This window comes from Pristiophorus japonicus, chromosome 21, assembly GCF_044704955.1.
Source record: "Pristiophorus japonicus isolate sPriJap1 chromosome 21, sPriJap1.hap1, whole genome shotgun sequence".
In the NCBI taxonomy this organism is placed as follows: Eukaryota; Metazoa; Chordata; class Chondrichthyes; family Pristiophoridae; genus Pristiophorus; species Pristiophorus japonicus.
Genome location: NC_091997.1, coordinates 18,780,186 through 18,805,558, shown reverse-complemented (window position 1 = coordinate 18,805,558; position 25,373 = coordinate 18,780,186). Strand labels below are relative to the sequence as shown.

At 43.9% G+C, this 25,373-nt stretch overlaps 1 protein-coding gene across 2 annotated transcripts in view; it reads left to right on the top strand.

Moving 5' to 3' along the window:
* The first annotated feature begins 1,929 nt into the window (after positions 1 to 1,929).
* kat7b (K(lysine) acetyltransferase 7b) overlaps positions 1,930 to 25,373 on the top strand; it is a 71,330-nt gene continuing 47,886 nt past the window's right edge. The window contains exons 1-2 of one of the 2 annotated variants that reach the window (XM_070864444.1): positions 1,930 to 2,067; positions 17,837 to 17,900. In XM_070864444.1, the coding sequence (XP_070720545.1) occupies positions 17,877 to 17,900 (24 nt within the window). In that variant the 5' untranslated portion in view covers positions 1,930 to 2,067; positions 17,837 to 17,876. The remainder of the gene's footprint in view (positions 2,068 to 17,836; positions 17,901 to 25,373) is intronic. The other variant, XM_070864443.1, reaches the window with a different exon arrangement.

Genomic DNA, 25,373 nt, shown 5'->3' with positions numbered 1-25,373 from the left:
GATAGGATTGAGGACTTCAGCAGCAGATGAACTAAAGCAGGGGTGGTGACGGGTGATGTTACAGGAATGCAATTAGGCGGTCTTGGCAATGGCACGGATATGTGGTCAGCTCATCCCAGGGTCAATTAGGGCGCCAAGGGTGTGAATGGTCTGGTTTAGCTTCAGACAGTGATCAGGGAGAAGGGATGGAGTCAGTGGCCTGTCATATAACTGACCGATGCTGATATAGTGATAAGTATTCACTATTTAGTTCTGATTAAAGTAGTAAACTTGCTCACTTCAGAATAGGATTCACCTTTGATCCAACTGCTTCTGCAGCCCAGAGGTTGTGACCCTATCTATTAATACACTCAGCTAGAAATTCGTCTCGGGCGATGGTGCAGGACGGGTGGAATTGGATCGGCTGCTCATTACACACAACGCCTGATAGTCAGTTCCACTGCAGTCAATGCAACCAAATCTCAGGCGCTGCCTATAATGGCAGCCGATCCGATACCACCCATTTTGAGCCACTGCTTGAGACGAATTTCTAGGCCACTGGGTTTAAACAGAGAGAATTTGATTGCTATCAGCTCTGCTGGTATACAAACAGAAAAGATGACCTGCGGTGTAACAAATGCTGACATTTGTTGTGTCAAGGTGAACACAATTGAGGCAAAGGCTGTAATTCTGAACTTTTAAACATGTCACATTAGGTTGACAGCTTATCTCCAGAATTTAAAAGTCTGAAACAAAATCATTGTACTGTTTGTGATGATAATCTGACAGTCATATTTGTTTAGTGCATGGTTGGAAAAACAATCATTAAGCTACAACTCTGTGTTCAGCTACAATTTTCTCAAGCTGTTAAAGGCAGAATATTTTCTCAATACTATTTGGGTTGCTTGAATGTAGGACGACTGAAAGGAAGCTAAATATGGCATCCTATTGTTATTGACCTGGGGTCAGTAACCAGGGGGAATAGATTTAAAGTAGTTGGTAGAATGATTAGAGGGGAGCTGAGGAAACATTTCACCCAGAGGGTGGTGGGAGTCTGGAACTCACTGCCTGAAAGAGTGGTAGAGGCAGAAACCCTCAACACATTTTAAAAGTATTTGAAGGTGGACTTAAAAAGCTGTAACCTATAGGGCTATGGACCTGGTGCTGGAAGGTGGTATTAGGATGGGTAGCTATTTTCTGACCGGCACGGACATGATGGGCCGAATGGCCTCCTTCTGTGTCGTAATTTTTCTATGATTCTATGTTAAACCCTAGACATACAATGCTAAATTTCAACACAGACAGTGGCCTTAACTGTGGCCATCGTGATGTTGGGATTGCCCAGCAAATTCTATTATCTATCCATTTTTAATTTATGAAAAAATGTATCATTTATGTTTTTACTTGAATTTATACCTTGACCAAATAACATAACAAACTTACAGCTGGGCTCCTGTAGCAGCATGTACACATCTATAAAAAAATGGGATGAGTAATACCAAAACATTGTAAATAGTGGGAATGTCCACTTCAAAAGGGACGTAACCTGACAAATGCTGTAAAATTCGATGATTCTATAAACTGAGAGATGGCTATAAATGAAATAATAAGAAATTGGATTCACAATTGCAAATAGCGAGATGGATTGCAAGCTCATTCATTATAAACAGAGTTGAGCAATGGGCATCAAAACAGATCAAATTTAAAATGAATGGCGGTGACTCCTAATCAGTGACACACGTTTAATCCGAATTCTGAGCTGGTCTATATATAAAATCATTCTAAAATCTAAACACACGCCCATGTTTTAACCGGGCCAATCTTTCTGATCAGAGCAAATCCCACTCAACTTGCCTCTGGTCCACGGGTGGTGAAACCGGAACTGTCTGCGAAAGACGCCAGGGAAAGGATTTCCGCCCGGAATACCAAGCTGGCCGGCTTCCGACTGTGTGTGTGCGTGCGCGCGCTACAACCGGAAGTGGCGGAAAACAACAACGGCCAGCGGCGCGAGCGGTTCACCGTGTGTCACGGCCGGTCGCGGGCAGAGTGAGCAGCCGCTTTGCGAGGAGGAGAATGCCGCGCAGGAAGGTGAGCATCGCTGCGGCTCCGGGACTTTCTCACCTTCCGCGCCGCCGGCGGATCCGCACTCTTCCCCCCCGGCGGCGCGATTGCTGTTATTTTTTTTCCCCTTCTTTTCCTTCCTTCCTTCCCTTGATTTTCCGCTCCCTCATAAACTCTACGCGCGCGCGGGCGGGCGGGGAGGGAAGGGGAGAAGCCGAGGTTTTAGCGCGTGCCGGCTGCGCCGCCCTAAACCGTCCCTGTGGCCCCTCCTCAACCTCGCCGGCCCGTGAAAAGTACGAGAAGCCGCTGCTTGGCCTCGCGCTGGGCCTGCCGATGTCCCACTCGCCGCGAGTCCCGCCGCCGCCGCCGCCGCCGCCGCGCTCCAATTGGCTCGCCGGCTGACAATCAAACACGGAGCCCGCGACTCCCGCCGCCTATGCCGCGCACCGATTGGCTCGCCGGCTGTCAATCAAATACCGAGCCCGCGACTCCCGTCCCCTCTGCCGCGCTCCGATTGGCTCGTTGGCTGTCAATCAGGTGCCGAGCCCGCGACTCCCGCCCTTTGTCGTGCTCCGATTGGTTGGACGGCTGCCAATCTCCCGCGCTACCCTGCTACCTGATTGGCTGGCGGGGATTTGTTTGAACCGCCCCCAGGCGTTGCTGGAGAATGGAAGCGGTTTGTGCAGCTGCTGCAGGGCAGGGCCAACCGGCGCAGAAAACAAACTGCATTTCGCTTGTTTGGGGCCTTTCATTTCTATTGACTGTGACCACTATTAAGCGAATGGCATTGCCATATGAATGCAAGTTGTTATTGCATGCAGTCAACATAAGCTTTACACCAAAGCTCCTATTATTGGGGCCATGTGTCCCAATACTGTAATAACTAACAATCCAAAAGAAGGCACCAGCCTGCAATTGCATTTAAATAGTTTTGAGTTTTTATTTCAAATACATAATCTGATGCATCAAACTGGATCACCTTTTTGATCCAAACGAGTCTCGCGTTTGGTCTCGTAACCTCTTCTGTGACCAGGCCCTGGTTCTCATGGTGTGGGTTACACTTCCTAGTCATGTCACCACATTTGCAATTGGACTAGGAAGTTCTATACAATGACAGACAGAACGGCGCTCAGTTCATACGTCTATGGCCAGAGCAGTTAATTTTATTCCTCTCTGCTTTCAGAGTTGCTTTAAACTACTGGTCCTTTGACTTTTGTGTACCTACATTCGGCTTCAGAGAAGTGGCCCTGTGTACATTTTTGAACCTCGTGTTGACCGACATGTTATGCATTTAAACGTGTCAACGGTGTAGCAAATTTCTGCATTGCTCATCCACCCAGTTTCATATAAAATAAAAAGAGACCACTGGAAACACTACGCAAGTCAGGTAGCACCTGCGAAGTGCTGAGGAAGGGTTCTTTTCTCCACAGATGTTGCCCGACTTGCTCAGTGTTTGTAGCATTTTTTAGGTTTTTTTCCAATTTTCAGTATCTACAGTATTCTGCCTTTTGTTAATTATTTTGAGTCTTGCCCTCAATGGGCCTTCCTTTGACCCATGCTGTGTAGGCTCTTCAATTCTACTGAAAAGTAGATTTCTAACTCAACTTATGGAACTGCCATTTGAAGATGTGTATTGTGAATTCATGTGGTCAGGAAGATTAATGGTATTGCATTCACACATTTTGTCATGAGTTCTGCTGCTCACCATTCGTATCATAGAGTTCCTTCTGTTTGACATATGAGGGCTGAAACCAGTACTTGTAAGTTGTCTAATGAAAACTAGTGGCGGTTTTCTTTGGGGTTAAAATGGCTGTGAGGTGACAATGGAAATGTCAGGCATCTCTGGCAGATTCAGTAATCTGATGGACAACATAGAGAACAAATAAAATCCGTGGCTTTCTCAGTAGCTTAGTTTGATAACTCTTAAGCAAGGCGATTTGTTTCTGTGTTTGTCAGGCAGTTGATGAAACAAAACAAACTGACGTGCCACTAGACTATTTGTGGTACATCTTAACATTTGTGCTAATTTTGTGTGGATAAAGAATAAGTAATCTGTTGCCATTCCTAAAATCAGGTTCCCAACCGGCACACAGCACTGAAACCACTCTAGTTAAAGTCATCGATTCCGTCATCTGTTAACTGCAACTACAGCTCATTGTTCTTTCTCATCCTCCTTGACCTCACTGTTGACCATGTCATCCCAAACGATGTCTTCTCCATACAATTCATCCCATAAGATAAATACCGGATAAGGAATGCCACTTGACCCATCTTCGTTCATTCGATGAGAAAGGGACTTCTTCCCTCATTGCAGTACTCTGTATTTAATTTTTTTCTCAAATGATTCAAGGGATATTCTCTCCACTTTTCTAACTGGAAATCCAGTCCATGCATTGGCCGCTCCTTCTGTGAAAAACTTCTTAACTTCAGTCCTAACTTTTTTTTTATCAGTTTGAGCCTGTGTTTCCTTGTCCTACCCTCACAATTTATTTTGAAGTAATATTTCAAATTTAGCTATTTGAAACTTTTTACCCTTTTGGAAATCGTTAAGATCACCTCCGTCTCCTCCCTTCAATAACAACAACTTACATTCATATAATGCCTTTAAAGCTGAAAATCATCTCGAGGTACTTAACAGAGGCATAATCAGATGGAAATATATGCCAATACAATTAATAGCAAAGTGATGAAAAGCATGGATGGGTTTTAAGCTGGGTCTTAAAGAAGGGAGGAAGGTGGAGAGGCAGATGGATTTAGGGAGGGAGTTCCAGCCATGGGGCCTAGACAGCTGAAAGCATGGCTGTCATGGTGGGGCGGATGCACAAGACCAGAGTCACAACAGATTTCGGAGGGAGATGTTGTAAGGTGTTATAGAAATAGGGAACGGCAAGGCCATGAAGGGATTTAAACACGAAGATGGGAATTTTAAATGTAAGATGTTGGGGGGGGCCAGTGTTGGTCAGTAAGGACGGGGGTGCTGGGTGAGCAGGACTTGGTGTGGGATAGGGTGTGGATGAGCAAAGTTTTCGGAGGGTGGAGGATAGAAGACCATTCAGGAGAGCATTGGAATAATCGAGTCTGAAAAGGTGAAGTTTCTCCAGGCTTTAGTCATATTTCAGGTCTCTGATCAGCCTAGTGCATAAAGTCTTGAACATCTACGTTGGGCTTTGGTGATCAGAACCCAGCACAAAACTCACGGTGTGATCTAACTAGTGCAATCTATAGTTTGAGTATGACCTGTAGTCTGCTGTTTTGGTTTGTTGATTGCTGCTTTGTGGTAGTTGGACATGTTGGCCAAGAGTTTCCGCTTTGGGTGCAGTCGGCAATCCGGGTGCAAATTACGCTAGTTTCTGCTCAAACTCATTTGCATATCATCGAGCATAAAGTCTTCCATGAACCAGTGCAATTGGGCAGCATTTTAGAATGTAAGTTTAAAAAAAAATTAAGAGTGGTAACTTGGTGCAGTTTGATTAATACAGCTAAAGATGGGTTTATCACAAAAATAAGCAGTTTTTAACCAGTGTTTAGCCCACCACCTGTGAGTAACTCGATTTTTAAATAACTGAAAATGACATTTAAAAAAAAAACTATAAACAGCACATTTAGTAGTTTCATTAGTGTGCAGTAGTCAGTTTCTTAATAAATTAAAACAAATAATATTTAAAAACATGCCTATTCGTATCCTTGTGCCTTGTTAAAAACAAGAGACAGCTTAATTTTAAAGGCCTCCTCGAAGGCCTGCAAATGAGCACAGTTAGCGCAAACTAGCAATGGTGATTAATTCGATCTGGGACATGGCCAGATTTGTGGGTGGGGCCGGCTTCCAGCACCATGTTTTTTAAACTAGCGCGAAAGATTGCGGAAATTCGATTTGCGCTGAATGTAATTTGTGCTTGAAATCCCTTGATCTTTTGTGCTGGTTGGCCGATTTTGGGCGAATTACTCTGGAAAAACAGCGCAACCTCGCGGAAACTCCAGGCCGTTGTGTCTACCATGACTGATAGATATTCCATTTTATCTTTAGCTTTTTTAAGCCATTGATGGACTGCGTATGTCGGTAATTTTTCATTCCTATGATTATTGTCTTATGCTTGTTCGTATTAAATTTCATCTGCCTTATTTCGTCCAACTCATTTTATATTTCCTCAGTTGCCTCCTTCGAATTAATTGCCCTTTTATAATTTGGTTTCATTTAAATATGTGACCAATTTGCACTGAGTGTCTGAATCCAAGTTATTAATATAAACTGGAAATGGTAGTGGTGCCAGGGCTGATCCCTGGGGCACTCCACTCAATACTCACCCCTGACTCCCTCAACCCTGACATAATTTCTCTTAACAAATAACTGCTGTTGTCTTCCCTGCAGCCAATTTCTCATTCATTCCCAAGATTCGCCTTAAATCCCCACAGCTTTGAGCTTAACTACTAGCCCATCATATGGATTTTTGTTTCATGCTTTTTTTGTAGCCTTGGCACACTTAAGTCATGAGGGGTTTCACAGTTTATCTGGGATGTTACTTCCTCAATAAAAGTCAAGGAGATTGGTTAATTAGGAGCCTCACCTCTGAATCCAAAATGATCCTGACTGATGTTTACTTGATTGTTATTATAATACCAATAATGATCAGGTTTACTCGTGTTAACTAATTCCATAATTTTTACATGGTATTGAAGTGCGGCTCATGGATCAGTAATGGCCTGTATCTACGTTGTCATTCTTTTTGAAAGTGGGCACCATGCTAGCCTGTTCAGTACGCTGATACCCTTGCAGTGTTCATCACTTCCCTCATCGTCACTGTCAGTGCCTCACAAATCAATATTTTGTTTCTCAGTAGTCTCTGGTATTTAGTGTTTAGCCTTTTTATCCTGTTAAGGATGTCGACATGGACGACCTCAGGAGGGTGTGTTGCTCGAGCCTTCCCTTGTGAACGCTGGGAGAGTAATCATTGAGTATTACACACCTGTAGCCATACTTTGCGCCATGTTTCTCGTTGCTCCTTTGACCTCGCTTTTAACATGTATATGCAAGTTTCTATATTCATCTGAGATGCCCCTTGATCTTTCTCCCTGCATGGTTTGTAGAGGCTATTTTCTCTGCTTGTTTTGTTTCTTACTTTTTTTTGGTCAACCATTGTGGTTACACTTGTTAACCTAGTCTTGCTGATCCTAGATATGTATCCTGCATGCTCTGGATTATGTCTTCAACAGTTCCAGGAAGGGAGAACATCAACATGCTGCTTGACCCGAGCACAGCTTCCTTTCCCACTTCTGCTCAGTTCCTAATGACGCGTTCTTTCACATCTGCGACATCGTCCACTTTCAACCCCACCTCTCGCTCTGTCACTGAAACCCCAATCAGTGATTTTATCAGCATGTGGCTGGAACTTTCCCAATTTTCTCCTTGTTGGCCTCCCCCACAAACCAGTCACCCAGAATTCTGCAAGCTGTATCTTCAGCCTGCATCCCCATCAGCCCTCTCCTTGACAAACTCCACTGGCTTCCTGTGTCCCAGAGAACCAACGTTAAGGTGCTCGCCCTCCATGAGTTTGCCTCTGTGATCTCCTCTAGCCATGCATCCCTCTGCACATTCCCTGGCCCTCCAGCACCGGCCTAATTTTAATTCCCGGGTTAATGTGCTCCATCGTTGGCAGCCAGCCTTTGAACCAATCTTCCAATGCTACCTGAAACTCTATAAACATCAGTATTTCCACAATGCCACCTTCCTTCCTACTTTTAAAACGATTCTTAAGTCTCTCTTTAAGCAGGTATTTTGCCCTCTGCTGATGCTCTTTTTACTCCTCCCCCCTCCCTTCACTTGCAGTGGAAAGCATTGTGAAACGTCTATTTGAATATAATGAGTGCTACAGAAATGTAAGCTATATTTCACAGTAGGCTGTTGGATTACAAAACACTGAAGAAATTATGATCCTAATGCAACTGGATTAGTTTTGCACTTTACGCAAGTGTATTGTGAAAGACATGAATTGGTTGTGTCCCATTTATGCTACTTTGGTGCTTGCAATGCAGGCGCAGCAAGCTGTCTCTGAATAAGTCTGCATAGATGACTTTCAAATAAAAGGAAAACTTTTGTTACATGTAGCATCTGCATTACCGTGGTAACAGTTGTGTTGCTGGGATACTAATTCTGGTTCCATAGCACCTGTATGTTTAATTAAGGAAGATTGTACATAAAATAGAGATTCAGGCATATGTTTCACATTACCATTATTCTAGCACTGAGTACACGGCATCAGATTACACTCTGATTTTAAAGTTACTAGTCCGTATTCTACAACAAGGAGAACATTTTACATACTGTGGACCGAAACTGTTTTTTGGGGTACTTGAAGAGTTACGCCCATTTTTTTGCGAGCCCAACTACGCCAAAAAAAAATCACCCAAGTTTCCCCGTTTGAATTGTTGATTTTGGAACCGCCTAGCCTGTCATTTAGCTTTGGGGGTGGAGCCTAAGATCTGCCCAAAAAGATCGGGTTGCCAGGATAACCAGGGACACACTGCTGAGGCTGGAAAGTGAAACATACAACACATTCTGGCCAGCTCACAGCAACCTGCACAAGCACCATACACATTGCAGCAACTTACCAGCATTAAATTATTAAAGTGTTTATTCCAAAAGTCTATCTCCCCCTTTCCCCCCCCCCCCCCCAACCCCAACCCCACCCCACCCCCTTTCCCGGTGTGGGTACCTGCTACTATCCCAGGTCGAAGGGCCTCCCGATGCCGGTACCCGCTACAATCCCTGGCCGAAGGGCCTCCCGCTGTTGGTACCCGCTACTATCCCTGGCCGAAGGGCTTCCCTGTGCCGGTACCCCCCCCCTCTCCCACTCCTCTTCTGCTGCTGTCCTGGCAGTGGAAATGCATCTGCTACGCTGATTTCCTTATCTGTGCCGATTTTCTTAACTGCCCAGAAGGTTTTTCCACAGTGGTCAGATACACTGTCAAGAAAATTTGGAGTAAATCGGAACTGGCCAAACTTGTTTAAATGGCCAGAATTGGCACGGTTGGCAGGTTACGCCCCCAGTGAGGTAAAAAAAACAAACCTAAAAAAATTGTAACTAACTGAGTTACACTGGCGCACAATCTTTGAGGAAACTTGGACATTTAAATTTAGGCCAAAAAAAAAGCGGTGCGTGCCAAAAAGATGGTGCAAATAACTGGGGAAAACTGAGCCCATAATTTTCTTCTATTGGAATTTGCATATAATTGTGTAGTGAAGGACAACATTTCTGTAAATAATCTATAGTTTATTGCCATAAAATATTTTCATTATTAAAAATACTAGCTTATAAATCCCAGTTTTCTAAACTATTCGTAACTGTTGCAATTTTAGTTTTTATAGAACTTTCTTTTTCACTGACCCGTTTTACAAGAGCTCTTCAAAGTGAACCTTGTCTCCCACAATCTGGAAGCTGTGTTTTTATGCAATCTGCCCTTACTCCATAAGACCCCATGTGATAACTATTACACTAATCAGATTACTGCAAGTAAAGTTACCATCCACAATCTTGTTCTATGTTGTCAATCTTTTTGGAAATTGTGCACATTAGACAGATCAGAATTTATAGACTCAAACAACTATTGAATTTACAAATGAAATAAATGCATGAAGCACATATTTGGCAACTGCAAGAACATGTAATAACATGAGAAAACTATAATGGGTTGATTGTCCTTTGTAAGAAGTCTCCATAGGTAGATAATATGTCTCAATGGTAAGTTCCACCTGCCTTCCTCTCATGCCGTCTTGGGTAGCCCTGCATTAATTTGAATTGGAAATGTGATGTATGTAATGTAGCCTCCACATTTGAATTCTATGTTAGTCCATATGGCAGGACCCTGAGGAAAACAAAATTCAGATGGCTTCCAGTTTTAAAGCCGTTTGCATTGGAGTAACCAAATGAGCCTTTGAGGCAAGCACAGTGTATTTGATAAACAATGGCATCTATTCTGGCAGAGAAGTGACATGCTTTGGGATGTGGGAAGGACATCACAAAAATATATTGAGAAGGATTGGCTTCATGCACCAATCAAACCTGTTATAATAAAGTTGTAATGTGTGCCAAGTTCAGCACCCTTGGTATTGGAATGGGTTCCACTTGGAAAAAGAGGTGGAATGCTAAAGACAAGGGGCTCAATTTTCTCCAGGTATCTGCGCCGTTTTTTTGGGGTGTGCCGTTTTCTTTGGCGTAAATTAAAATATCAAAGTTTCCCCAAAGTTTCTGCGCCAGCGTAACTCAGTTATGATTTTTTTTAGGTTAGTATTTTTTTGCGTCATAACCTGAAGTCTGCGCCAGTTTTTCACATTTAAACAAGTTTGGCCAACTTACATTTTTCCTAGGACGGCATATGTGACCACTCCCAAAAAACCTTCTGGGCACTTAAGAAAAACCAGCGCACATTAAGAAATCAGTGCAGAAAGACGCCATTGTTTTTGTGCGAAGTTTTGGAAGAGTCAAAAGGGTGAAAATGGAAGTCGAATGCAATTCTTTAATTTTTGATTCTTTTCAAAATACCATGCCACCACCGAATGGCTCCTCACTGTGCTCGAGGATCATAGCGTATGCCGGCAGACTCCCTCGCCCGGACACGGGGTGGACGCTGAGCCCGTGTTTGGGTGAGGGAGCAATTCTGCCAGCCGCCCCTTGAGCCCGGTGAAGAGACGTTCGGCCGGTGGTGGGATGGCACTTTTTATAAAAAAAAAAAAATTAAAATTAAAGCACTGCTTTGACTTCGTTGCCCCAAATGTCTTCATTGAATGCCTAGCTTCCCGTTCTGAGCAAATTTATTGCGCATGCGCAGACCAGGGAGGGAGAGAGAATTTAATTATGGTGGCAATATTGACAATGCCATACCTCGTGCACGCCTTCTGCTTGATGGTGCTGCGGAGGAGACGATTGATTAGACATCATCGCATGAGGAATCTCGGAGCACGTAGGATGATGGGCAGGAGGCCTTACCCACAACGGGTATAGCGAGACAAGCATTCCTAGCTGCACCTGAGTGATGCAGACTGTGAGAAGGCTGCATTTCTGCAAAGAAGTTGTAACCGAGATCTGTGAGTTAGTAAAAGCAGACCTGCACCGTAGAAGCGTCCGGAGGACTGCTTTGTCAGTTGAAGTAAAGGTTACAGCTGCACTTTCATTTCATGCATCTGGGTTATTCCAGGCCACAACTGGGGATGTGTGCGCCATTTCTCAACATGCAATACTCACGTGCATTTGGCAGGTGACTGCTGCACTCTATGCCTAGAGGAATGACTACATAAAGTTCCCCATGATTGCCCAGGCAATGCGTGACACGGCTGTGGGCTCTTCCAGGATTGCTGGCTTCCCAAAGGTACAAGGCGGCTGCATTGATTGTACCAGCATCGCCTTGCGAGCACCTTTTGGAGGATTCCGAGATGTACAGGAACAGAAAAGGCTTCTACGCCGTGTCTGTGACGACATGCATCGCATCATGTAGGTTGATGCAAGATACCCTGGGAGCACCCATGATGCGCTCATTCTACGCAATAGCGCTGTATCTGCCATGTTTCAGCAGCAGCCAGAAGGGAGGCAAAGGGTACGGCCTCGCCACCTGGCTCATGACGTCCTTATGCGTAACTCGGACGGAAGCTGACCGGGAATACAATATGTCGCGCATCGCGACGCGCAGCATAATAGAGGGGATCAGTGGCATGTTGAAGCAGCGTTTCCGATGCCTGAACCATTCCGGAGGCTACTTACAATACTCCCCTGAGATTATCGGTTAGTTCACTGTTATATGCTGCATGCTGCATAACTTAGTCATCATGAGGCAGCCGCAGCTGGTAGAAGACCCACTTGAAGTGAGAGTGGCTGATGATGAGAAGGAACATGCGGATGACGAGGAGGAGGAGGAGGAGGAAGCCATGTAACTACCTGAGCCTGGAGCATGACGGCAGAGGAGGGCGAGCCGTCGTGCCCCTTTAATGATTGCTTGAGCCTTGCGTCAGCAGCTCATCCGTGAATGCTTTGCTGCCTGAAGGCTCAGCGCAACTATTCCAAATGGACCATGTTTACTGTTTGGACCTGTTCCGTAATGTGTTGTGTTAATGGAACAGCTAGTGGAAATGATTGTTAAAACTTTTGAATAAAATATATTTTAAATTAAATACTTCTTTGTACTTAACTTTAATAAAAATATTCTTTTATCAAACTTTAAAGTTTTCAGTTATGATCACTTACAAACTTTTAAACTTATAAATTTACATCACTTACAAAAAAACTTTTAATTTGAGAACAGTTATAACAGTAATAACAACAAAAGCAGCAAAGAAAGGCTGCACCCATCTCTCCTCCACCTTATTGTAAGACCGCCCACTGAGCTCGGTCTTGGTGACTCCACCCCTGCCCGCAGGCAGTGGCGCAGCGTTTATTGGGTTGGTACCAAGTTTATTCTTTGGAGCATCTCGGGTAATGCGCACTTCTTGATGGGGCGGGGGGGGGGGGGGGGGGGGGCCCAGCTTGGGCCTTTTCAGAGGCTGGTCTGGGGATTGGAGTGGGAGTGGCAGTTGATTCCGTTAATGGCCGAGGGGTCTGGGCATGTTACCTTATTGCAGCAGCTAACTCTGACATTCCCTCCCTCATGTGCCCTGACAGTGTATCAGCTGCCTGCGACATTCCCTCCCTCATGTGCCCGGACAGCGTTCCCATTTCTCATGAATGGTGTTAGTTCTCCCACCCTACTGATGGTGTCCAGGAGTGATCGCGTAAGGTTAATGCTCTCCGCACTCATTGCCATCATCTGAACCACATCTGTTAGATTCTACACCTTAGGAGAGCGCTGTCGAGCTCTCCTTCGCCCTCCTCACCCTGGGTGTGCCTTGCTGCACCCTACTGGAATCCCCAGCCTCAGACTGTGCAAAACCATGGAATGTCCCAACACTCATACCACTCGGGAAAGGGCCTGGCACCTCAATGGGTGACACCTGCACCTCCTCCAGAGTGAGTACAACAGTGGGGACTTCATCCTCCCCCTCCCCCTGCCCCTCACCCTCACCCCCATGCTCTTGGTCTTGAAGGTGGAATTAGAAAATGTTCTCTTCGGGCTCGTCCACGTCTGAATTTTCTTCTGCATCGGCATCAGCCTCATCATGGTTAGCCTCAAGTTCTGCAAAATATAACAGAACAGACAAATGGTTAGCAGCAGAGGAGGGGGCAGGTTGGCATGACGCAGGCAGCAGGCTCATTTGAAGGACCATGATGAATGATAGCACATTGCATCAACCGAAGTGTAGCTGACAGACATCCCCATGAACCGAAGCATGGCTAGCCCGCGCAGTACTTTTAGCAAAGGCAGAATGTGGAATTTGCAGGACTTACCCTCTCCCTCGAGTGTGGGCCCAGCTTTTGCAGTGGTGGTTGATTTTCTCCAGGCAGGACCCATCAAAGCAGCAGTCACTGGGTGCAGATTTGCCAGGTCTCTTCCTGTTTGAGTTCTTTTTCTTGTTGTGTGCCACCTTCCTCTGCAAAGATGAAAATGTAACTTTTTAGAGAGGGTGTCTTCCTGCTGGGTGGGACATACAGATGGTCACATTTACAATTGCAATTCCAGTGATTAAATGAAAATATTACTTGCACCAACTACTTGACCAAGGTCCTGCCACTTTTTGCACTGGCCTCCAGACCTCTGGGTGATCACCATTGCACGGTAATCTTCTGCAAGTTGGTTCCAGCATTTCTTCATTTCTTTTGGTGAAACTTTTATGTGACCTCTGCTGGTGTCCAGCTTGTGCCATCTGGCCTCCATTACAGTAACTAGTACCTCCACTTTGTCCTGTGAGAAATTCTTGGTCCTTGAGCTCTGTTGCATATTGCAGCTCTGATTTTTCCACTGAGAATTAAAGTTCTCACACACAACTGGCTCTTTAAAAATGGCCGAATGCAGACAGGGAGGTGTACTGGGCATGCGCGCCCATAGCAGTCACGTAAAAAAACATCATTATTTTTCCCTGTGCATGTTCAGAAGCGGGGGCATCGTTTTTTCGGTGAAGCCATTAGGCTCCACACCCGCCCCCCTCCCGAAGCTGAAGGACAGGCTGCGCGGCGCCAATTTAAAAAAATTAGAACGGGAAAAACTTGTAAGTTATTTTTTTGGAGTAATCAGGGCCAAAAAAAACAGGCGTAACTCTTGAAATGCGCCAATAAACGGCATTGGGGAATTTGAGCCCAATGTGATGGGACTGCAGAAGGGGGATGTGAATGTAAAAATTACAACTCACAGACACATGCAGGCACTAGTGAAAGGGAAGAATATGGTAATGACTAGTTGCATGATCACAAACACCTATTCCACCCTGTTTGGTGTCTACAATGTGAGCATGCAGTAATGGTATTTGCTGTATTATTTTGTAGCTGTGTTCAGAGGTTGCAATTGTATTTACAAAATGTTTTAGGCAGGCTATGTTAATGGTAAAATAACCATTGTTATTGGAAAAAAAAAAGTGAAGGAATGCTGTTTCTAATTTAAATTAGCTGAGAATATTTCAGTTGCAGTTTGCTTCCAGTTGCTAGCGACAGATTACATGGGCAGTCTTTGCTGTATCTAACCGTGGTAGAGTAGGGAGGTGACTTGTTCGATTTGGAGATGTGGAACCCTGATATAATGTAAGAAAGTCATTGTAAAGTTTTAAATCAGTCAATTGTTGGACTGTAGCTCTTGTTATAATGCACTTTTTGTTTCTTGATCATTTTGGGCTGTTATCTCTAAGTAAGGTTTTTTGCTGAAAATTTTAAAATAAGTTTTTCTGTTATATCTGCTTTTGTTTATGTATGTATATCTTCAAAGTCACAATGATTTCAAGGTTATAGGCACATTTCCAATCGCAGTTCCCAGTAACTAATGTTCTTAAAGATTTGGGAATGTTTTGCAAGCCATTTTAAATAATGGAAATTTCATTGATGTAGATTCTGAAGTTAGTCGAAGTGAAGTCAGTGTTTTACGAAATGCCGTTGCTACCACAAGATCCCTTGGGGTGTGAGCTGGCACGATTACTGACTTCACGCTAAAATATTTTCAACTGCCCTTCAGAGATTATACGGAATATTTTTGTTGAAAACGCAAGGAGCAGGAGTAGGCTATACGACCCCTCGAGCCTGCTCTGTCATTCAATAAGATCATGGCTGATCTGATCATGGACTCAGCTCCACCTCCCTGCCCGCTCCCCATAACCCCTTATCCCTTTATCATTTAAGAAACTGTCTATTTCTGTCTTAAATTTATTCAATGTCCCAGCTTCCACTGTTCTCTGAGGCAGCGAATTTCACAGATTTACAACCCTCAAGAAATTTCTCCTCATCTCAGTTTTAAATGGGCGGCCCCTAATTCTAAGATCATGCCCTCGAGTTCAGTGGAAACATCCTCTCTGCATCCACCTTGTCAAGCCCCCTCATAATCTTATATGTTTTGATATATCACCTCTCATTCTTCTGAATTCCAATGAGTAGAGGCCCAACCTACTCAACCTATCTTCATAAGTCAACCCCCTCATCTCTGGAATCAACCTTGTGAACCTTCTCTGAACTGCCTCCAAAGCAAGTATATCCTTTTGTAAATATGGAAACCAAAATATTATTCCAGGTGTGGCCTCACCAATACCCTGTATAGCTGCAGCAAGACTTCCCTGCTTTTATATGCCACCCCTTTTGCAATAAAGGCCAAGATTCCATTGGCCTTCCTGATCACTTGCTGTACCTGCATATTATCCTTTTGTGTTTCATGCACAAGTACCCCCAGGTCCTGCTGTACTGCAGCACTTTGCAATTTTTATCCATTTAAATAATAACTTGCTTTGATTTATTTTCTGCCAAAGTCATGACCTCGCACTTTACAACATTATACTCCATCTGCCAAATTTTTGCCCACTCACTTAGCCTTGTAGTCCTTTTGCAGATTTTTTGTGTCCTCCTCACACTTTGCTTTTCCTCCCATCTTTGTATCGTCAACAAACTTGGCTCCGTTACACTCAGTCTCTTCTTCCAAGTCATTAATATAGATTGTAAATAGTTGGGGTCCCAGCACTGATCCCTGCGGCACCCCACTAGTTACTGGTTGCCAGCCAGAGAATGAACCATTTATCCCGACACTCTGTTCTCTATTAGTTAGCCAATCCTCTATCCATGCTAATATATTACCCCCAACCCCGTGATCTTGTGCAGCAACCTTTTATGTGGCACCTTGGCACAACGGAAACATTGATTTGGTGCAAAGCTCCAGGACTACTACTTCCTCTTGCTCAGCTGTTTTTTTCATTCTCATGGCGTTACTCCACATCATTAAGGGTATCTGTCTTTTCCCCAGTCAAACTATATAATCACAGTTAGGTTGTTTATTCCTTCTACCATAAAATAACAATGGTAGCCAATGTGGGTGAGCAGGTTCTTGACATGTACATGTGAATGTTACTCATCATTTGCAATCGATTTTGGCAGAATGAGTATATATTTCTGTCAGCTTACTTTTTTGTTCCATTGTGCATGGTGTACATCAGCTTTGAATTAGTGTCAAAACTGCAGTACTTTCCTGTTGAGTTCCATTTTGCTCAAGTGGCACACCGTAATAATCAGCCAGCTGGCTCCTGATAGTAAAATATTTTTGTGGTAAAGAAGATTTGATATAAGAGTTCTGTCATATATTTGAAAATTAGTGACGAGTACGCAATGTAAATGTTTAAACTCCTGGTCAGCCCCAGTATGAGACGATCTTACTGTCTTAAACAGCTCTGCAAGTGCTGGCATTCTGTTTTTAAAGCACTGTTTTTAAGCATAATTAATGTTAATACTGCGATTGTTAACTCAATGTCATCAGTTGTAAATTTAAGAAATTGTGCACAACTTCCTAGAACTAACATGTTAAATTAAGGTGCAGAAAACACACCTGCGAGAAGCATATCTTACTGTATGTTTAGATGTTAAGTCACATTGTCTCCACTAGATAATTAAATGGAAAAGATTTTTCTAATTTTAGAATGCACCACATAAGGGAATGGGTCTGACTGATAACGTTAGCAGAGAAAGATTACGAGCGAGCATTTCAGTAATTAAAGCCACATACCATTTTTGAATACATCTATTATTGTAGTCAGTTGTAGGTACTTGGTGTTCCGTGGAAAGAATTATAAGGACCTGACAATGAGACACAACTAGCTTCAGGAAGAAGAGTACATACAAAGACCCTCCGGTCCATCCAGCCTGTCCCACAAAATATATACACTCCCCACCCTGACCGAAACCATGCAATCGTCTGGGAGAGACGAGAAACCAGATAAAGACCCTGGACGATTTTGGGGGGAAATCGTGGAAATTCCCCATCGACTCTCTTAAGTGATCAAAACTAGTCCAGGTGATCACTCGGGCCCTGATAATGCAATGCAGTACCTACCTTTTGTATGAAGTGATCTCTGCCCCAGTCAGAAACAGGTCCAGCTCTCGCTTGAAGGAATTGTCATTCACGACACAAGCCAGAAGCCTGTTCCAGAAGTCCACTGTTCTCTGGGAAAAGAACCACCTCCTGACATCTAAGTAGATCTCGAATTATACAAGTTATAATTGTGACCCCGATCCTCCTAAAGCTAATTAGTTGGAACAAACTGTCCACTCAAACACAATCTTTTCTCCTCATCATCTTATAAATCTCAATCAATTGACCCCAAGTCTATGCTTCTTATTTATGTGTTGATGCAGAATATAGGAACCAAAGAATGAATGGTTCATATTTACACTGTTGCAGTCATACCCTGCCAATTGTGTTCCCTCAGGAAGCATCCTAACAAGGTGAAGTGGAAGCCGAGTGAGTAAATGGACAGTGATCGAAGGAGGCAGGTATGGATGCTGTGTGTATCTGTATGTTTGGAGAAGTGGGAAGCAGGGCATTAATCCTTTAATAATGCAGTATTAAGGGAATGGAAATTCAAAATGTAAAAAAAAATCAACCAAGACTGTTAGTAAAATTACTTTTAATAATTATTATGGTAATTTGTCAGGGTAAAATAAAAAACAAAAATTCAGACAGAGGATGTACTTTTGTTTAGGATTGTGCCGATCAGTTGACTGAATATGAGAATAAATATTCTGGACTGGTAATTTATGCAAATTCTTGGTTCAAGTGTACTCATTGTTTTACAAAATGTACGTTTTAATTCCTGCATGTGCTCCATATCACATTGGCCCAAAAATTGCAGTATGCAGCGGACCTGTGGAAAGAATATGCACCTGCCTGATGGCCCTCCGATGTAAACTGTCCACTCTGACGCTGTGGCTGGAGGGCAGCTCAATGGCCCACCGATCCTAGGGACGCAGCCTGTGCGGAAGCGGACCTGGGATCACGTGGACCTGGTTCTCCAATCGCAAAACAGATTTGTCTTTCGTTCATTTAAATTACGACGTTACTTCATTACTATAGCGTTTAAAGTACATACAGATTAAGGTTTTATCGTAGGAATCCAATTCATTACTCATAATTCCCACTTCTAAACAAATACCGTGCACTGTGCAGAAAGTTATAAGAATTAGGAACAGAGTCGGCCATCTGGTCCCTCGAGCCTGCTCCGCCATTCAAAAAGATCATGGCTCATCTGGCCGTGGACTCAGCTCCACTTACCCGCCCTCTCCCCATAACCCTTAATTCCCTTATTGGTTAAAAATCTATCTATCTGTGATTTGAATACATTCAATGAGCTAGCCTCAACTGCTTCCTTGGGCAGAGAATTCCACAGATTCACAACCCTCTGGGAGAAGAAATTCCTTCTCAACTCGGTTTTAAATTGGCTCCCCCGTATTTTGAGGCTGTGCCCCCTAGTTCTAGTCTCCCCGACCAGTGGAAACAATCTCTCTGCCTCTATCTTGTCTATCCCTTTCATGATTTTAAATGTTTCTATAAGATCACCCCTCATCCTTCTGAACTCCAACGAGTAAAGACCCAGTCTACTCAATCTATCATCATAAGGTAACCCCCTCATCTCCGGAATCAGCCTAGTGAATCGTCTCTGTACCCCCTCCAAGGCTAGTATATCCTTCCTTAAGTAAGGTGACCAAAACTGCACGCAGTACTCCAGGTGCGGCCTCACCAATACCCTGTACAGTTGCAGCAGGACCTCCCTGCTTTTGTACTCCATCCCTCTCGCAATGAAGGCCAACATTCTATTTGCCTTCCTGATTACCTGCTGCACCTGCAAACTAACTTTTTGGGATAAGAGTTTCATGCATAAGGACCCCCAGGTCCCTCTGCACCGCAGCATGTTGTAATTTCTCCCCATTCAAATAATATTCCCTTTTACTGTTTGTATTTCCAAGGTGGATGACCTCACATTTTCCGACATTATATTCCATCTGCCAAACCTTCGCCCATTCGCTTAACCTATCTAAATCTCTCTGCAGCCTCTCTGTGTCCTCTACACAACCCGCTTTCACACTAATCTTTGTGTCATTGCAAATTTTGTTACACTACACTCTGTCCCCTCTTCCAGGTCATCTATGTATATTGTAAACAGTTGTGGTCCCAGCACCGATCCCTGTGGCACACCACTAACCACCGATTTCCAACCCGAAAAGGACCCATTTATCCCGACTCTCTGCTTTCTGTTCGCCAGCCAATTCTCTATCCATGCTAATACATTTCCTCTGACTCCGCGTACCTTTATCTTCTGCAGTAACCTTTTGTGTGGCACCTTATCGAATGCCTTTTGGAAATCTAAATACACCACATCCATCGGTACACCTCTATCCACCATGCTCGTTATATCCTCAAAGAATTCCAGTAAGTTAGTTAAACGTGATTTCCCCTTCATGAATCCATGTTACATCTGTTTGATTGCACTATTCCTATCTAAATGTCCCGCTATTTCTTCCTTAATGATAGCTTCAAAGCATTTTCCCCACTACAGATGTTAAACTAACCGGCCTATAGTTACCTGCCTTTTGTCTGCCCCCTTTTTTAAACAGAGGTGTTACATTAGCTGCTTTCCAATCCGCTGGTACCTCCCCAGTGTCCAGAGAATTTTGGTAGATTATAACGAATGCATCTGCAATAACTTCCGCCATCTCTTTTAATACCCTGGGATGCATTTCATCAGGACCAAGGGACTTGTCTACCGTGAGTCCCATTAGCCTGTCCAGCACTACCTCCCTAGTGATAGTGATTGTCTCAAGGTCCTCCCTTCCCACATTCCCGTGACCAGCAATTTTTGGCATGGTTTTTGTGTCTTCCACTGTGAAGACCGAAGCAAAATAATTGTTTAAGGTCTCAGCCATTTCCACATTTCCCATTATTAAATCCCCCTTCTCATCTTCTAAGGGACCAACATTTACTTTAATCACTCTCTTCCGTTTTATATATCAGTAAAAGCTTTTACTATCTGTTTTTATGTTTTGCGCAAGTTTACTTTCGTAATCTATCTTTCCTTTCTTTATTGCTTTCTTAGTCATTCTTTGCTGTCGTTTAAAATTTTCCCAATCTTCTAGTTTCCCACGAACCTTGGCCACCTTATATGCATTGGTTTTTAATTTGATACTCTCCTTTATTTCCTTGGTTATCCACGGCTGGTTATCCCTTCTCTTACCGCCCTTCTTTTTCACTGGAATATATTTATGTTGAGCACTATGAAAGAGCTCCTTAAAAGTCCTCCACTGTTCCTCAATTGTGCCACCGTTTAGTCTGTTCCCAGTCTACTTTAGCTAACTCTGCCCTCATCCCACTATAGTCCCCTTTGTTTAAGCATAGTACGCTCGTTTGAGACACTACTTCCTCACCCTCAATCTGTATTACAAATTCAACCATACTGTGGTCACTCATTCCGAGAGGATCTTTTACTAGAAGATCGTTTATTATTCCTGTCTCATTACACAGGACCAGATCTAAGATAGCTTGCTCCCTTGTCGGTTCTATAACATACTGTTCTAAGAAACAATCCCGTATGCATTCTATGAATTCCTCCTCCAGGCTACCCTGAGCGATTTGATTTGACCAATCAATATGTAGCTTTAAATCCCCCATGATTACTGCCGTTCCTTTTTCACATGCCTCTATTATTCCCTTAATTATTGTCCGCACCACCGTGACGTTATTACTTGGGGGCCTATAAACTACGCCCACCTGTGATTTTTTTCCCCTTACTATCTCTAATCTCCACCCACAATGATTCAACATTTTGCTCATTAGAGCCAATATCATCTCTCACAACTGCCCTGATATCATCCTTTATTAACAGAGCTACCCCACCTCCTTTCCCTTCTTGTCTATCTTTCCGAATTGTCAGATACCCCTGTATGTTTAATTTCCAGTCTTGGCCACCCTGCAACCACGTTTGTGTAATGGCCACCAAATCATACCCATTTGTAATAATTTGTGCCGTCAACTCATTTACTTTATTTCGAATGCTGCGTGCGTTTAGGTAGAGTGTTTTAATCCTAGTTTTTAAACCATGATTTTTAGTTTTGACCCCTCCTGCAGCCCCTTTATATTCATACATATTGTCCCTTCCTATCACCTTGTGGTTTACATTTACCCCAGTGCTACTCTGCTCTGTTGCCTCCTGCCTTTTGCATTCTTTCTTGGGGTCCTGTTCATCTGCGCTCTCACCCACTCTAACTAGCTCAGAGCCCTCTCCTGGCTTCCGAATACTCCTCGCATTGAGGCACTGAGTTTTCAGGCTTGCCTTTTTATTACACTTTGACCCTTTAGAATTTTGCTGTGCAGTGGCCCTTTTTGTTTTTTGCCTTGGGTTTCTCTGCCCTCCACTTTTACTCATCTACTTTCTGTTTTTTGCTTCTGTCTCCATTTTGTTTCTCTCTGTCTCCCTGCACTGGTTCCCATCCCCCTGCCATATTAGTTTAACTGCTCCCCAACAGCACTAGCAAACACTCCCCCTCGGACATTGGTTCCGGTCCTGCCCAGGTGCAGACCGTCCGGTTTTATGAAATGTAAACATTATTAAAGAAAGCCTGCAGCTTTAACACACACTAGGATTGCTTCTCAAATGTTCCTGGCTTTCATTTATTTTAAAAAAGCATTTTTTTCATTTTGGGTATCCCCTTACGTCGTGAAAACAGCTCCCGTACCTGTTTCCACCAGTCGTAACATTTCCGTAAGTAGTTGGTGGGCAGTTAGCGCAACTCTGTGCCAGCAATTAGGTTTTCGGTGGCGGTGTGTACGGCCTGTTAACACCCATTAGAGTGAGAGCAAGAGAAAGGTTAGGAATATTGGGCATAATATATACAGTTCTAATTCCCAATGTGAGTCTCCTGTTGATAGGTCTACATAATAGGTTAATGAAAATAGATGTTGCAGCTTATATTCTGTAGACCAGGAAGTGGAGGAGATATAAGCATAGTGGATAAGTTGCTTTATCCAGAGTGGACAGATTGTTATGACGAGCTAAAAAATTTCTAGTCTGCTTATGTAGAGGAATACAGCCACTGTTTGGCAGTGTGCCAGTCCCGATGGGAGTTTGATGCCTAGAAAGCTAAATATAGCTTCTGTTGAGTGTGAGAATAGTATTTTTTGGGATGATGGATCACTATCTTAGAAGGGTTTTGCTCGAGTGCAGTGGTAGACATTTCTGTTCAGTGTATACTGAAGTAGAACTAAACCATAGAATCTTTCCCCTTTAGTTATTTCCTTGCTCACTTTTATTTTTCCCACGTTTTCTTTTGCTTTGTCTGTTTGACTGTCTTTCTCATTTGATTTACTTGCTTTTTCATAGAATCAGAGAAATTTATAACAGGGAAGGAGGCCATTTCGGCTCATCGTGTACGCGCCAGCCGGCCAAGAGCTATCCAGGCTAATCCCACTTTCCAGCTCTTGGTCCGTAGCCCTGTCGGTTACGTCATTTTAACTGCACATCCAATTGTTTTTTTAATGTGGTGATGGTTTCTGCCTCTACCACCCTTTCAGGCAGTGAGTTCCAGACCCCCACTACCCTCTGGGGTGAAGAAATTTCCCCTCGTATCTCCTCTAAACCTCCCTCCAATTACTTGAAAAATCTATGCCCCCGGGTTGTTGACTCATCTGCCAACGGAAACAGGTCCTTCCTATCCACTCTATCCAGACCCCTCATAATTTTATACACCTCAATCAGGTCTCCCCTCAGCCTCTTCTGTTCCAAAGAAAACAGACCCAGCATCTCCAATCTTTCCTCATAGCTAAAATTCTCCAGTCCAGGCAACATTCTTCTAAATCTCCTCTGCACCCTTTCCAGTGCAGTCACATTTTTCCTGTAATGTGGTGACCAGAACTGCATACAGTACTCCAGCTATAGCCTGACCAGTGTTTTATACAGTTCAAACATAACCTCCTTGCTCTTGTATTCCATGCCTCGACTAATAAAGGCAAGTATTCCATATGCCTTCTTAACCACCTTATCTACCTGGCCTGCTATCTTTAGGGATCTGTGGACCTGCACTCCAAGGTCTCTTTGTTCCTCTACATTTTTCAGTGCTGTACCATTTAATGTGTATTCCCTTACTTTGTTAGACCTCCCCAAATGCATTATGTCACACTTACCCAGATTGAATTCCATTTGCCACTGTTGTGTATGTTGGGCCCGTACACATTGGAGTTCAGAAGAATGAGAGGTGATCTTATTGAAACATACAAGATAATATCTGGGCTCGACAAGGTGGATGCAGAGAGGATATTTCCACTCATGGGGGAAACTAAAACTAGGGGACATAGTCTCAGAATAAGGAGCCGCCCATTTAAAACTGAGATGAGGAGGAATTTCTTCTGAGGGTTGTAAATCTATGGAATTCTCTGTCCGAGAGAGCTGTGGAGGCTGGGTCATTGAATATATTTAAGGTGGAGAGAGACAGATTTTTCAGCGATAAGGGAGTAAAGGATTATGGGGAGCAGGCAGGGAAGTGGAGCTGAGTCCATGGTCAGATCAGCCATGATCTTATTAAATGGTGGAGCAGGCTCGAGGGGCCTAATGGCTTACTCCTGCTCCTATTTCTTATGTTTTTTGTTCTGCCCACCTGACCAGCACAGTGATATCTTCCTGCAATCCGCAGCCTTTTCATTATCAGCCACACAGCCTATTTTCGTGTCATCTGCAATCTTCTTAATCATACCCCCAACATTCAAGTCCAAGTCATTGATGTATACCACAAATAGCAAGGGACCCAGCACTGACCCTGCGGAACCCCCACTGGATGCAGCCTTCCAGTCACAAAAACACCCATCAACCATTACCCTATGCTTTCTGCCTCCCAGCCAATTTTGGATCCAACTTGCCACTTTGCCCAGGATCTCATGGGCTTTTACTTTTGTGACCAGTCTGCCATGTGGGACCTTATCAAAAGCTTTGCGAAAATCCATATATACTACATCATATGCACTGCCCTCATCGATCCTCGGTGTCACCACCTCAAAAGATTCAATCAAGTTAGTCAGACACCACCTTCCCATAACAAATCCATGCTGACTGTCCTTGATTAATCCATGCCTTCCAAATGAAGATTTATCCTGTCCCTCAGGATGTTTTCCAATAATTTTCCCACCACTGATCATTTTTAAGAATGATCCATCTATTCTTTTACCCTTTTGATTATTCTTCCAGTTTTATTTAATTTTCTCCTACTTTCTCTTTGTGCAATCACTTTTCTAAGGAATATAGGAAGAGGATAAGTCATTCAGCTCCTCGAGCCTGTTCTGCCATTCAGTGATATCGTGCTAATCTGTATTTTAACTCCATTCACCTGCCTTGGCTCCATATCCTTTTATACCCTTGACATTGACGACGAGCTTCAACACTACCTCCAGTGCGCCAGTGCTGCCTTCGGCCACCTGAGGAAAAGAGTGTTTGAAGACCAGGCTCTCAAATCCGCCACTAAGCTCATGGTCTACAGGGCTGTAGTAATACCCGCCCTCCTGTATGGCTCAGTGACATGGACCATTTACAGTAGACACCTCAAGTCGCTGGAGAAATACCACCAGTGATGTCTCCGCAAGATTCTACAAATCCCCTGGGAGGACAGACGCACCAACATTAGAGTCCTTGACCAGGCGAACATCCCCAGCATTGAAGCACTGTCCACACTTGATCAGCTCCGCTGGGCAGGTCGCATGCCAGACACGAGGCTCCCAAAGCAAGCGCTCTACTCGGAACCCCTTCATGGCAAGCGAGCCAAAGGTGGGCAGAGGAAACGTTACAAGGACACCCTCATAGCCTCCTTGATACAGTGCAACATCCCCACCGACACCTGGGAGTCCCTGGCCAAAGACCGCCCTAAGTGGAGGAAGTGCATCCGGGAGGGCGCTGAGTACCTTGAGTCTAATTGCCGAGAGCATGCAGAAATCAA